Source organism: Balaenoptera musculus, chromosome 4 (genome assembly GCF_009873245.2).
Source record: "Balaenoptera musculus isolate JJ_BM4_2016_0621 chromosome 4, mBalMus1.pri.v3, whole genome shotgun sequence".
Classification (NCBI taxonomy): Eukaryota; Metazoa; Chordata; class Mammalia; order Artiodactyla; family Balaenopteridae; genus Balaenoptera; species Balaenoptera musculus.
In genome coordinates this window covers 74,722,309-74,736,762 of record NC_045788.1, presented here as the reverse complement: position 1 = coordinate 74,736,762, position 14,454 = coordinate 74,722,309, and the positions used below count along the sequence as shown (strand labels likewise).

At 38.5% G+C, this 14,454-nt stretch overlaps 1 protein-coding gene across 1 annotated transcript in view; it reads left to right on the top strand.

Annotated features, from left to right (window-relative positions):
* UMPS (uridine monophosphate synthetase) overlaps positions 1-14,454 on the top strand; it is a 45,193-nt gene continuing 30,739 nt past the window's right edge. Inside the window, exon 1 of the mRNA XM_036851833.1 lies at positions 1-218. Within this exon, the coding sequence (XP_036707728.1) occupies positions 63-218 (156 nt within the window). The 5' untranslated portion in view covers positions 1-62. The remainder of the gene's footprint in view (positions 219-14,454) is intronic.

The window sequence follows — 14,454 nt, the reverse complement described above, 5'->3', positions numbered from 1 at the left end:
GTCACCGGGCGCCGCGGCTAAGCGGCGGTTTGGAGTTCGGAGTGAACTGGGAGAGCGGGACGATGGCGGCCGATGATGCAGCTTTGGAGTTATTGGTAACGGGTCTGTACGACGTGCAGGCTTTCAAGTTTGGGAACTTCGTGCTCAAGAGCGGGCTCTCTTCCCCCGTGTACATCGATCTACGGGGCATCGTGTCTCGACCCCGTATTCTGAGTCAGGTACCTGCCCAGGAAAGGAAAGAAGAGGGTTGGGTGGCGGGGATGAGGACCAGGAGGTGGGGGAGGGGTGACAGGAGTTGGGCTGTGGGTGAGGGCAAAAGAGCCAAGCAGGCGGGTCGACCCTGCTATCGGCCTGGTGGAATCTGTTTTGCGAAGCCCAGAGACCAGGAACTGTTAGGCTTTTGAGGACCTAGAGGGCAGCCTGCACGGTGACTCGCTTGCTTTGACACGTGCTCTGCAAGAGAGTCGGGGAAACACAGTTTGGGGCCTTGTCTTGCACAGAAGTACTTGAAGGAGTTCCGCGTATTTAACCTCGTGAAAATGGGACGGCGGGGGGAGGGGAGGAAGAGGTGTGTGTGGGGAGAATTTGGTAGCTGCTTAAATACTTGGAAGGGCTCTTGCTAGGAAAGGGGGATTCGATTTTGCACTGTGTGGCCAGGAGCAAGAATTAAGGCCAGAGGGTGGACATTTCATGGAGGTAGTTTTTTGGTGAATAAAAGGGAAAACCTTTGTACAAATTAGAGTTTTCTAGCACAAGGCTTCTTAAACTCTGAGTAGATATGAATCACCTGGAATTTTGTTGAAATGCGTACTCTGATTGAGTAGACCTGAGGCAGGGTGGGAGGTTATGCATTTCTCACAAGCTGCCAGCAAAAGCTGCAGACCACAGTGTAAGTAGAAGGGTCTAAATGTGCTAATAGAGTTTCTGCTAGCCGCATGTGAATATTGAGCATTATGAATTTTTAAATTTATAATCACATGCGACTAGTGGCTACCTTATTGGACAGTGCAGATATAGAACCTTTCAGTTATCACAGAAGTTCTATCTAGAAGACTTATGTAAGTTTTCTCCACCACTAAGGGTTTATGTTCGCCCTTTGTGAACCCCACTCTGATGTTATTATGAAAAGGACTGAAGCACTAGTTGATGTGGGTTAGACTATTCTCACCATCCAGAATCTTGCTATGGTGCATCTCATCAGTGCTGAGAAAGTGAATGACTAGGGATCTTCTTTTGAAAAGTTGGTTTATTTTTGAAGAAGTCATCAGTTAACAGATGACTAAAAATTATTTTTTGATACTAGATATTGGGGTGTGTGTGTATGTGTCTGTGATGTTTGGTAGTTAACTCAGAAGGAGTTCAAAATATTGAGAGAACTGGATATAACAGGACTCCTTTCATGTCTACTTATTTATGCAAATAGGGTTTCTTATTATTTGCACCCCCGAAAAGCAAAAGAACTTACACTGAACTCTGACTTCCTAGTAGTAAGTAATAGTCAACTACAGTAGATACATAAATTAATTGCCAGGATCAGGTACCATTCATCTCACTAAGAAATGCATTTCCAAAATAATCTGTTTTTATGCTTCTATCAAAATTTGCAGATTATGTTTTAATTAATTTTATGCTTATAACAATTGTAATGATAACAGAATTTTTAACACTTAGAGACTTATGGTCACAGGAAATTTTTTAAATTTACAATTTAAAATTTCAGTTTACATACATTTTTGTTGTGGAGAAGTATCATAGAATGATCAGTAAAAGTTTTTCAAGCACAGATATATATTGCATTAGAATAAAATTTTGTGGAGACAATGGAATGAAAATATGAGTTCAAAAAAATGTAAAATTTTCCAAGTTCATAATTTAGCATTTTCATTTTTTTTTTTAAGCAGATGTTGAGTATCAAATCAGTATAGCATTTGGATCCCATTGTATTCACTTAAAGGAGTGATGTAACAGTTCTAGGATAATATGTTAATTTTTTCAGTACTCTAGAAGTTACATTTTTTGCAGCTTAAAAATATTCATAAATTTTTCAAATCTTTAGAAATACAGGAACAAAAAATTTTGAACACCTCTGATCTAGTTCACTAAGTAACTCTGATTTTCTTCTTAAAATAAGATGGTGTTGGGTGGGAGTATGCATTCTGGCATTAAAATGTGATGATTTATGTAGAAAAGGATATTATCAACTAGTGCTTCACACAGTAGGCTCTGTATTTATGAGACCTTTATTTTTTTTTTAAGTCACCTTTTTTTAAAATTAATTAATTTATTTTTGGCTGCATTGGGTCTTCGTGTTGGGTCTTCATTGCTGTGCATAGGCTTTCTCTAGTTGCAGTGAGTGGGGGCTTCTCTTTGTTGCGGAGCACAGGTTCTAGGCGCGCGGGCTCAGTAGTTGTGGCTCATGGGCTCTAGAGTGCAGCATCAATAGTTGTGGCGCACGGGCTTAGTTGCTCCATGCACTTGGGATCTTGCTGGACCATGGCTCGAACCCATGTCCCCTGCATTGGCAGGCGGATTCTTAACCACTGCACCACCAGGGAAGTCCTATGAAAACTTTAAGAAAACACTTTGGTATATATTCTTCTGTTGATTTTTTTATTGAGATATAATTGATATATAAAATTATATTAGTTTCAGGTGTACAACGTAGTGACCTATTTGTATATACTGTGTAGTGATTGCCACAGCAAGTCTAGTTAACACGTCTGTGTTCATAGTTACAAATTTTTTTTCTTGTGCTGAGAACTTTTAAGATCTCTCAGTAACCTTCAAATATGCAATACAGTATAATTAACTATAGTCACCATGCTGTGTATTACATCCCCATGACTTACTTATTTTATAACTGTAAGTTTGTACCTTTTGAATCCCTTCACCCATTTTGCCTACCCACTACTCTCTGCCTCTAGCAACCACCAATCTGTTCTCTGTATCTATGACTTGTCTTTTTGTTTGTTTGTTTTTGTAAGATTCCACATATAAATGAGATCATGAAGTATTTGTCTTTCTCCGCCTCACTTATTTCACTTAACATAATGCCCTTAAAGTCCATCTACGTTGAGCAAATGTCAGTGTTTTACAATTATCATGGCTGAAAAATATTCCATTTTGTGTGTGTGTGTGTGTGTGTGTACCACATTTTCTTTATCCACATGGTTGTTTTGCAATTTAGGTTGTTTCCATATCTTGGCTATTGTAAATAATGCTGTAGTGAACATGGGGGTGCAGATATCTTTTCAAGATAGTGTTTTCATTTTTTTCAGATAAATATCCAGATGTGGAATTGCTGGATCACATGGGAGTTCTGTTTTTAATTTTTCGAGGAACCTCCATACTGTTTTCCACAGTGGCTGCACCAATTGACATTTTCTCCATCAGTGCACAAGGGTTCCATTTTCTTCACATCCTCACCAACACTTATTATTTCTTTTTTTAAAATTAATTAATTAATTAATTTTATTCTTGGCTGCATCGGGTCTTAGTTGTGGCATGTGGGATCTTCATTGTGGCATGTGAGATCTTTCATTGCAGCGTGTGGGCTTCTCTCTAGTTGTGGCATGCGGGTTTTCTCCCTAGTTGTTGCTCACGGGCTCCAGAGCACGTGGGCTCTGTAGTTTGCAGCACACGGGCTCAGTAGTTGTGGCACATGGGCTTAGTTGCCCCGTGGCATATGGGATCTTAGTTCCCCAACCAGGCATCGAATCCGCATCCCCTGCATTGGAAGGCAGATTCTTTACCATTGGACCACTGGGGAAGTCCTTGTACTTATTATTTCTTGCTCTTTTGATAATAGCCATTCTGAAAGGTGTGAAGTGATATCACATTGTGGTTTTGATGTGCATTTCCCTGATGATTAGTGATATTGAGCATCTTTTCATATGCCTGTTTGCCATTTGTATCGATATGTCTTCTTTGGAAAAATGTCTATTCAGATCTTCTGCCCATTTTTTAATCAGATCTTTTTTTTGTTATTGAGCTGTGTGGGTTCTTTACATGTTTTGGACACTAACCCCTTTTTGGACATACAATTTGCAAATATCTTCTGCAATTCAGAAGGTTACCTTTTTTTGTTACTAATGGCTTCCTTGCTGTGTGGAAGCTCTTTAGTTTGATGTGGTCTCATTTGTTTATTTTTGCTTTTGTTGCCATTGCCTTTGAAGTTAAATCCAAAGAAATATCACTAAGAGTGATGTCAAGGAGCTTACTACCTATGTTTTATTTTAGGAATTTTATGGTTTCAGGTCTTACATTCAAGTCTAATCCATTTTGAGTTAATTTTTGTGTATGGTGTAATATAGTGGTCCAGTTTCATTCTTTTGCATGTGGCTGTCCAGTTTTACGAACACTATTTTATTGAAGAGACCATCCTTTCCCATTGTATATTCTTGGCTCCTTTGTCATAAATTAATTGAACATACGTGCTTGGCTTTATTTTTAGGGTTTATTCTCTATTCTGTTCCATTGATCTATTTGTTTGTTTTTATGCCAGTACCATTCTGTTTATAGTTTGAAGTCAGGGTGTGTGATGCCTCCAGCTTTATTTTTCTTTCTCAAGATTGCTTTGGCTATTTGGGATCTTTTGTGGTACCAAAGAAATTTTAGGGTTGTTTGTTCTATTTCTGTGAAAAGTGTCTTTGGAATTTTGATAGAGATTGCATTGAATCTGCAGATTGCTTTGGATAGTATGGACATTTTTACAGTATTAATTCTTCCAATATATGATCATGGAATATCTTCATTTATTTGTGTCATCTCAATTTTGTTCATCAGTGTCTTATAGTTTTTAGTGTACAGGTCTTTGACCTCCTTGGTTAAATTTATTCTTAGGTATTTTGTTCTTTTTGAGGCAATTGTGTATGGCATTGTTTTCTTAATTTCCCTTTCTGATGGTTTGTTGTTAGTGTATAAAAGCACAACAGATTTTTGTATATTGATTTTGTACCTTGCAACTTTACTGAATTTGTTTATTACTTCTAACAATTTTTTGGTGAACTCTTTCTGGTTTTCTAAATGTAAAATCATGTTGTTGCCCACTTAGTTACTTCTTCCTTTCCAGTATGGATGCTTTTTATTTCTTATTCCTGCCTAATTGCTCTGGCTAGGACTTCCAATATTATGTTGAGTAAAAATGGCAAGAATGGGCATCTTTGTCATGTTTCTGATCTTAAGGAAATAGCTTTCAGCTTTTCGCCGTTGAGTATGATGATTAGCTGTGGGCCTGTCATATATGGCCTTTATTATCTTGAGGTACATTCCATCTCTACCCTTTGTTCAGTCTTTATCATAAATGGTTGTTGAATTTTGTCAAATGCTTTTTCTGTACCTATTGAGATGATCATATGATTTTTATCCTTCATTTTGTTAATGTGGTGTATCACATTGATTTGTGGATGTTGAACCATCTTTGTATTGCCTGGGATAAATCCCACTTGATCATAGTTTATTGTCCTTGTAATGTATTGTTGAATTTGGTTTGCTAATATTTTGTTGAAGATTTGTGCCTCTAAATTCATCAGCAATATTGGCCTGTACTTTTTTTGTTGTGTCCTTATCTGGTTTTGGTATCAGTGTAATGCTGGCCTTGTAAAATGAGTTTGGGAACATTCCCTCCTCTTTAATTTTTTGGAAGAGTTTGAGGAGGATAGGTATTAAATCTTTTTTGAATGTTTGGTAAAATTCAACAATGAAGCCATCTGGTCCTGGACTTTTGTTGTTGTGAGTTGTTTTTTCTTGTTGTTTTTGTTTGTTTGTTTGTTTATTACTGATTCATTCTCCTTACTAGTAATCGGTTTATTCATATTTTCTATTCATGATTCAGTCTTAGAAGAGTGTATGTTTCTAGGAACTTACCTATTTCTTCCAGGTTATTTAATTTGTTGATGTATAGTTGTTCATAGTAATCTCTTAGGAGCCTTTGTATTTCTTTGGTATCTGGTGTATGTTCTCTTTCATTTCTGATTTTATTTATTTGAGTGCTCTCTTTTTTTCTTGGTGACTCTAGCTAAAGGTTTATCAATTTTATCTTTTCAAAGACCCAGCTCTTAGTTTCATTATTTTTTAAATTGTCTTTTTAATAGTCTCTATTTCATTTATTTCCACTCCAATCTTTATTACTTCCTTCTTTCTATTAACTTTGGGCTTCATTTGTTCTTTTTCTGCTTTGTTTGGGTATAAAGTTAGGTCGTTTATTTGAGATTTTTCTTATTTCTTGAGGTAGGCCTGTATCATTATAAACTTCCCTTTTATAACTGCTTTTGTGGCATCCAGTAGATTTTGGTATGTTTTGTTTTGATTTTCATTTGTCTTAAGGGTTTTTTTTGAAATTTCTCCTTTGATTTCTTCATTGACCCACAGGTTGTTCAATAGCATATTGTTTAATCTTCACATATTTGAGATTTTTCTTGTTTTCTTTCTGTATTTCCAGTTTCATGCCATTGTGGTCAGAAAGATACTTGATATGATTTCAGTCTTAAATTTGTTGAGACTTGTTTTGTGGTCTAGCATATGATATATCTTGGAGAATGTTCCATATACACTTGAGAAGAATGTGTATTCTGCTTTTGGATGGAATGTTCTCTATGTATTTATTAGGTTCATCTGGTCTAGAGAATTCTTGGTTGGAAGTGTTTTCCTTTGAGCACTTTGAATATATCATGCCACTTCCTTCTGGGCTGGAACGTTTTTGCTGAGAAGTCTGCTGATAGTCTTATGGGGGGGGGATTCTCTTGTGTATAACAAGTTGTTTTTCTCTTGCCACTTTTAAGATTCTCTCCTTGTCTTCAACTTTTGACATTTTAATTATGTGTCTTGGTTTAGGTTTCTTTGGGTTCATCTTCTTTGGAACACTCTGGACTTCCTGAATCTTCAGGAAATTTTCAGTCATTCTTTCCTTTTTTTTTTTAATTGTGTTCCTTTTTTTTTAATATTATAGTTGATTAACAATGTTGTGTTAGTTTCAGGTGTGCAGCATAGTGATTCAGTTATACATATACATGTATCTATTCTTTTTCAAATTCTTTTCCCATTTAGGTTATTACAGAATACTGAGCATAGTTCCCTGTGCTATACAGTAGGACCTTGTTGGTTATCTATTTTTTTTTTAATTTTTATTTATTTATTTATGGCTGTGTTGGGTCTTCGTTTCTGTGCGAGGGCTTTCTGTAGCTGCGGCAAGTGGGGGCCACTCCTCATCACGGTGCGCGGGCCTCTCACCATCGAGGCCTCTCTTGTTGCGGAGCACAGGCTCCAGACACGCAGGCTCAGTAATTGTGGCTCACGGGCCCAGTCGCTCCGTGGCATGTGGGATCCTCCCAGACCAGGGCTCGAACCCGTGTCCCCTGCATTGGCAGGCAGACTCTCAACCACTGCGCCACCAGGGAAGCCCAGTTATCTATTTTAAATATAGTAGTGTGTATATGTCAATTCCAAACTCCCAATTATCCCTCCCTGCCCCCACCACCTTTCCCTTTGGTAACCATAAGTTTGTTTTTTAAGTCTAGGAGTCTATTTCTGTTTTGTAAATAAGTTTATTTGTGTCATTTCTTTTTAGATTCCGCATATAAGAGATATCATATGATATTTGTCTTTCTCTAACTTACTTCACTTAGTGTGATAATCTCCAGGTCCATCCATGTTGCTGCAAATGGCATTATTTCATTCTTTTTAATGGCTGATTAATATTCCATTGTATTTATATACCACATCTTCTTTATCCAGTCATGTGTTGATGGGCATTTAGGTTGCTTCCATGTCTTGGGATATTGTGACCAGCACGGCAGTGAACATTGGGGTGCATGTACCCTTTTGAACCATGGTTTTTTCCAGTTGTCTGCCCAGGAGTGGGATTGTTGGATCATACAATAGCTCTATTTTTAGTTTTTTAAGGAACATCCATACTGTTCTCCATAGTGGCAGTACCAGTTTGTGTTCCCACCAACAGTGTAGGAGGGTTTCCTTTTCTGCAGTCCCTGTCCAGCATTTATTGTTTGTAAACTTTTTGATGATGGCCATTCTGACTGGTGTGGGTGGTACCTCATTGTAGTTTTTGATTTACATTTCTCTAATAATTAGCGATGTTGAGCATCTTTTCATGTGCCTCTTGGCCATCTGTATGTCTGTCTTCTTTGGAGAAATGTCTGTTTAGGTCTTCTGCCCATTTTTTGATTGGATTGTTTGTTTTTTTGATATTGAGCTGCATGAGCTGTTTGTAAATTTTGGAGATTAATTCACTGCCAGTCTCATCGTTTGCAAATATTTTCTCCCATTCTGTGGGTTGTCTTTTCGTTTTGTTTATGGTTTCCTTTGCTGTGCAGAAGTTTTTAAGTTTAATTAGGTCCCATTTGTTTATTTTTTATTTTATTTCCATTACTCTAGGAAACGGATTGAAAAAGATATTGCTGCAGTTTATTTCAAAGAATGTCCTGCCTATGTACTCCTCTAAGAGTTTTATAGTATCTGGTCTTACATTTAGGTGTTTAATCCATTTTGAGTTTATTTTTGTATATGGTGTTAAAGAATGTTCTAATATTCTTTTACATAGCTGTCCAGTTTTCCCAGCACCACTTATTGAAGAGACTGTGTTTTCTCCATTGTATAGTCTTGCCTCCTTTGTCATAGATTAATTAACCATAGGTGTATGGGTTTATTTCTGGGCTTTCTATCCTGTTCCACTGATTTATATTTCTGTTTTTGTGCCAGTACCATAGTGTTTTGATGACTGTAGCTATGTAGTATAATCTGAAGTCAGGGAGCCTGATTCCTCCATCTCTGTTTTTCTTTCTCAAGATTCCTTTGGCTATTTGGGGTCTTTTGTGTCTCCATACAAATTAAAATTTTTTCTGTTCTAGTTCTGTGAAAAATGCCATTGGTAGTTTGATAGGGGTTGCATTGAATCTGTAGATTGCCTTGGGTAATATACCATTTTGACAATATTGAGTCTTCCGATCCAAGAACACGGTATATCTTTCCATCTGTTTGTGTCATCTCTGATTTCTTTCATCAGTGTCTTATAGTTTTCAGAGTCGAGGTCTTTTGTCTCCTCAGGTAGGTTTATTCCTGGGTATTTTATTCTTTTTGATGTGCTGGCAAATGGGATTGTTTCCTTAATTTCTCTTTCTGATCTTCTGTTGTTAGTGTATAGAGATGCAAGAGACTTCTGTGTATTAATTTTGTATCCTGCAACTTTACCAAATTTACTGATGAGCTCTAATAGTTTTCTGGTAGCATCTTTAGGATTTTCTATGTATAGTATCATGCCATCTGCAAACAGTGAGTATTTTATTTCTTCTTTTCCAATTTGGATTCCTTTTATTTCTTTTTCTTCTCTGATTGCCAGAGAAGAAAGTGGCAAGAGTGGACATCCTTGTCTCATTCCTGATCTTAGAGAGATGCTTTCACCTTTTCACCACTGAGTATGATAGCTGTAGGTTTGTCATATATGGCCTTTATTATGTTGAGGTATGTTCCCTCTATGCCCACTTTTTGGAGAGTTTTTATCATAAATGGGTGTTCAGTTTTGTTAAAAAGCTTTTTCTGCATCTATTGAAATGATCATGTGATTTTTATTCTTCGATTTGTTGATGTGGTATATCATGCTGATTGACTTATGGATACCGAAAAATCTTTGCACCCCTGGGATAAATCCTACATGATCATGGCGTATGATCCTTTTAATGTATTGTTGGATTTAGTTTGCTAGTATTTTGTTGAGGAGTTTTGCATATATGTTCTTCAGTGATATTGGCCTGTAATTTTCTTTTTTTGTGGTATCTTTTTTTTTTTTTTAATTTTATTTATTTATTTATTTTTTTTTTTAAATTTATTTTTTGGCTGTGTTGGGTCTTCGTTTCTGTGCAAGGGCTTTCTCCAGTTGCAGCAAGCGGGGGCCGCTCTTCATCGCGGTGCGCGGGCCTCACTATCGTGGCCTCTTTTGTTACGGAGCACAGGCTCCAGACGCGCAGGCTCAGTAGTTGTGGCTCATGGGCCTAGTTGCTCCGCGGCATGTGGGATCTTCCCAGACCAGGGCTCGAACTCGTGTCCCCTGCATTAGCAGGCAGACTCTCAACCACTGCGCCACCAGGGAAGCCCTTTTTGTGGTATCTTTGTCTGATTTTGGTATCAGGGTGATCACGGCCTCATAGAATGCACTTGGGAGTGTTCCTTCCTCTGCAATTTTTTGGAAGAGTTTCAGAAGGAGAGGTGTTAAGTCTTCTTTAAATTTGATAGAATTCTACTGTGAAGCCATGTCGTCGTGGACTTTTGTTCATTGGGAGGTTTTTCTGTTTATTTATTTAAAATAAATAAATATTTATTTATTTTTGGCTGCATTGGGTCTTTGTCACTGTGCGCGGGCTTTCTGTAGTTGCGGTAAGTGGGGGCTACTCTTTGTTGCGGTGCACGGGCTTCTCATTGCAGTGGCTTCTTTTGTTGCAGAGCACGGGCTCTAGGCATGCGGGCTTCAGAAGTTGTGGCACGTGGGCTCAGTAGTTGTAGCTCCCGGGTCTAGAGTGCAGGCTCAGTAGTTGTGGTGCACAAGCTTAGTTCCTCTGCAGCATGTGGGATCTTCCTGGACCAGGGATTGAACCTGTGTCCCTTGCATTGGCAGGTGGATTCTTAACCACTCTGCCACCAGGGCAGTCCCTGCTGGGAGTTTTTTAATCACAGTTTCAATTTCAGTACTTGTGATTTGTCTGTTCATATTTTCTATTTCTTCCTGGTTCAGTCTTCGGAGAGTGTACCTTTTTAAGAATTTGTCCATTTCATCTAGGTTGTCCATTTTATTGGCATATAGTTGCTTGTAGTAGTCTCCTGTGGTCATTTGTATTTCTGTGGTATCCATTGTAATTTCTTCTTTTTTCATTTCTAAGTTTATTGATTTGAGCCCTCTCCCTTTTTCTTGATGAGTCTTTCTAAAGGTTTATCCGTTTTGTTTATCTTTTCAAAGAACGGGATTTTAATTTCATTCATCTTTTCTATTGTTTTCTTCATCTCTGTTTCATTTATTTCTGCTCTGATCTTTGTGATTTCTTTACTTCTGCTAATTTTGGGTTTTGTTTGTTCATCTTTCTGTAGTTGCTTTAGGTGTAAAGTTAGGTCGTTTATTTGAGATGTTTTTTGTTTCCTGAGGTAAGATTGTATTACTATAAATTTCTCTCTTAGAACTCTTTTGCTGCATCCCATAGATTTTGGATTGTCATGCTTTCGTTTTCACTTGTCTCTAGTTATTTTTTGATTTCCTCTTTGATTTTTTCAATGATCCATTGGTTGTTTAGTATCATATTGTTTAGCCTCCACTTGTTTGTGATTTTTACAGGTTTTTTTTTCTTGTTGATTTCTAATCTCATAGTGTTGTGATCAGAAAAGATGCTTGATATGATTTCAGTTTTCTTAAACTTACTGAGGCTTGCTTTGTGGCCCAGCATGTAATGAATCCTGGAGAATGTTCTCTGTGCACTTGGGAAGAATGTGTAGTCTGCTGCTTTTGGATGGAATGTTCTATAAGTATCAATTAAGACCATCTGGTCTAATGTGTCATTTAAGACCTGTGTTTCCTTATTGATTTTTCTGTCTGGATGATCCGTTCATTGATGTAAGTGGGGTGTTAAAGTCCTTCACTATTATTGTGTGACTGTCGATTTCTCCTCTTATGGATGATAGCATTTGCCTTATATATTGAGGTGCTCTTACGTTGGGTGCCTATTTATTTACAACTTTTCTATCTTCTTCAACTGATTCCTTGATCATTATGCAGTGTCCTTCTTTGTGTCTTGTGACAGACTTTATTTTATTTATTTATTTTTAACGTCTTTACAGTCTTTATTTTAAAGTCTATTTTGTCTGACATGAGTATTGCTACTTCAGCTTTCTTTTGATTTCTGTTTGCATGGAATACCTTTTTCCGTCCCCTCACTTTCAGTCTGTATGTGTCCCTAGTTTTGAAGTGGGTCTCTTGTAGACAGCATATATACTAGTCTTGTTTTTGTATCTATTCAACCAGACTGTGTCTTTTGATTGGAGCATTTAATCCATTTACATTTAAGGTAATTGTTGATATGTATGTTCTTATTGCCATTTTGTTAATTGGTTTGGATTTGTTTTTGTAGATCTTTTTTCTTCCCTTCCTCTTTTGTTCTCTTCTCTTGTGATTTAAAGTTTATCTTTAGTGTTGTGTTTGGATTTCTATTTCTTTTTTGTATGTGTATCTATTGTAGATTTTTGGTTTGCCATTACCATGAGGTTTTGATATAGCAGTCTATATATATACAAGATTGTTTTAAGTTGCTGCTCTCTTAATTTCAAATGCATTTCCAATATCCTGCATTTGTACTCTCCTCCTCTCACAATTGCTGGTTTTGAGGTCATATTTGTGTGTGGATGATTTCCTACCTTTACTGTGTGTTTGCCTTTACTGGTGAGCTTTTCCATTCGTAATTTTCTTATTTCTAGTTGTGGCCTTTTCTTTTCTGCCTAGAGAAGTTCCTTTAGCATACGTTGCAAAGCTGGTCTGATTGTGCTGAATTCTCTTAGGTTTTGCTTGTCTGTAAAAATTTTGATTTCTCCATCGAATCTGAATGAGAGCCTTGCTGGGTAGTGTATTCTTGGTTGTATGTTCTTCCCTTTTTATCACTTTAAATATATCATGCCACTCCCTTCTGGTCTGCAGTTTCTGCTGAGAAATCAGCTGATAACCTTGTGGGAATTCCCTTGTATGTTATTTGTTGCTTTTCCCTCATTGCTTTTAATATTTTTTCTTTGTTTTTAATTTTTATCAGTTTTATTACCATGTGTGTCGTCATGTTCTTCTTTGGGTTTATCCTGCCTGGGACTCTGTGCATCCTGGACTTGGGTGACTGTTTCCTTTCCCATATTATGGAAGTTTTCAGCTATTATCTCTTCAAATACTTTCTCAGGGCCTTTCTCTCTTCTCCTTCTGGTACCCCTGTAATGCGAATGTTGGTGTGTTTAATGTTGTCCCAGAGGTCTCTTAGACTGTCCTCATTTCTTTTAATTCTTTTTTCTTTATTCTGTTCTGCAGCCGTGATTTCCATCATTCTGTATTCCAGCTCATTTATCTGTTCTTCTGCCTCCATTATTCTGCTATTGATTCCTTCTAGTGTAGTTTTCATTTCAGTTATTGTATTGTTCATCTCTTTTTGTTTGTTCTTTTTTTTTTTTTTTTTTTTAATTATTTATTTTTATTTATTTATTTATGGCTGTGCTGGGTCTTCGTTTCTGTGCGAGGGCTTTCTCTAGTTGCGGCAAGTGGGGACCACTCTTCATCGCGGTGCGCGGGCCTCTCACTATCACGGCCTCTCTTGTGGCGGAGCACAGGCTCCAGACGCGCAGGCTCAGTAATTGTGGCTCACGGGCCTAGTTGCTCTGCGGCATGTGGGATCTTCCCAGACCAGGGCTTGAACCCGTGTCCCCTGCATTGGCAGGCAGACTCTCAACCACTGCGCCACCAGGGAAGCCCTTGTTTGTTCTTTAGTTCTTCTAGGTCTTTGTTAAACGTTTCTTGTATCGTCTCCATCTGTGCCTCCATTCTTTTTCTGAAATCTTGGATCATCTTTACTATCATTACTCTGAATTCTTTTTCAAGTAGATTGTCTGTCTCCATTTCACTTGGTTGTTCTTCTGGGGTTTTATCTTGTTCCTTCATGTGGGACATATCCCTCTACTGTATCATTTTGCCTAACTTTCTTTGATTGCAGTTTCTGCAGGCTGCAGGGTTGTAGTTCTTCTTACTTCTGCTCTCTGCCCCCTGGTGGATGAGGCTGTCTAAAAGGCTTGTGCAGGCTTCCTGGTGGGAGGGACTGGTTCCTGCCCACTGGTGGGTGGAGCTGGGACTTGTCCCTCTGGGGGGCAGGGCCACGTCAGGGGGTGTGTTTTGCAGGCAGCCGTTTGCTCAGGAAGACTTTAAGCAGCCTTTCTGCTGATGGGTGTGGCTGTGTTCCCACCCTGTTGGTTGTTTGGCCTGAAGCATGCCAGCTCTGGAGCCTACCGGCTGTTGAGTGGGGCCAGGTCTTGATGAGAGAATGGCACCCTCCAGGAGGGCTCATGCCAATGAGTACTCCCCAGAACTACCACCACCAGTGTCTTTGTCCCCACAGTGAGCCACAGCTGCCTCCCCCACCCCACCTCCGTAGGAGACCCTCCAGTACCATCAAGTAGGTCTGGCCCAGCCTCTTATGAGGTTACTGCTTTATTCCCTGGGTCCTGGTCACATGAGACCTTTTGTGTGCCCTCCAAGAGTAGAGTTTCTATTTCCCCCAGTCCTGTGGAATTCTTGTGATCAAACCTTGCTTGCCTTCAAAGCCAGATTCTCTGGGGGCTCCTCCTCCCATTGCCAGACCTCCAGGCTGGGGAGCCTGATGTGGTGCTCAGAACTTTCACTCACGTGGGAGAACTTCAGTGGTATAATTATTTTCCAGTTTGTGGGTC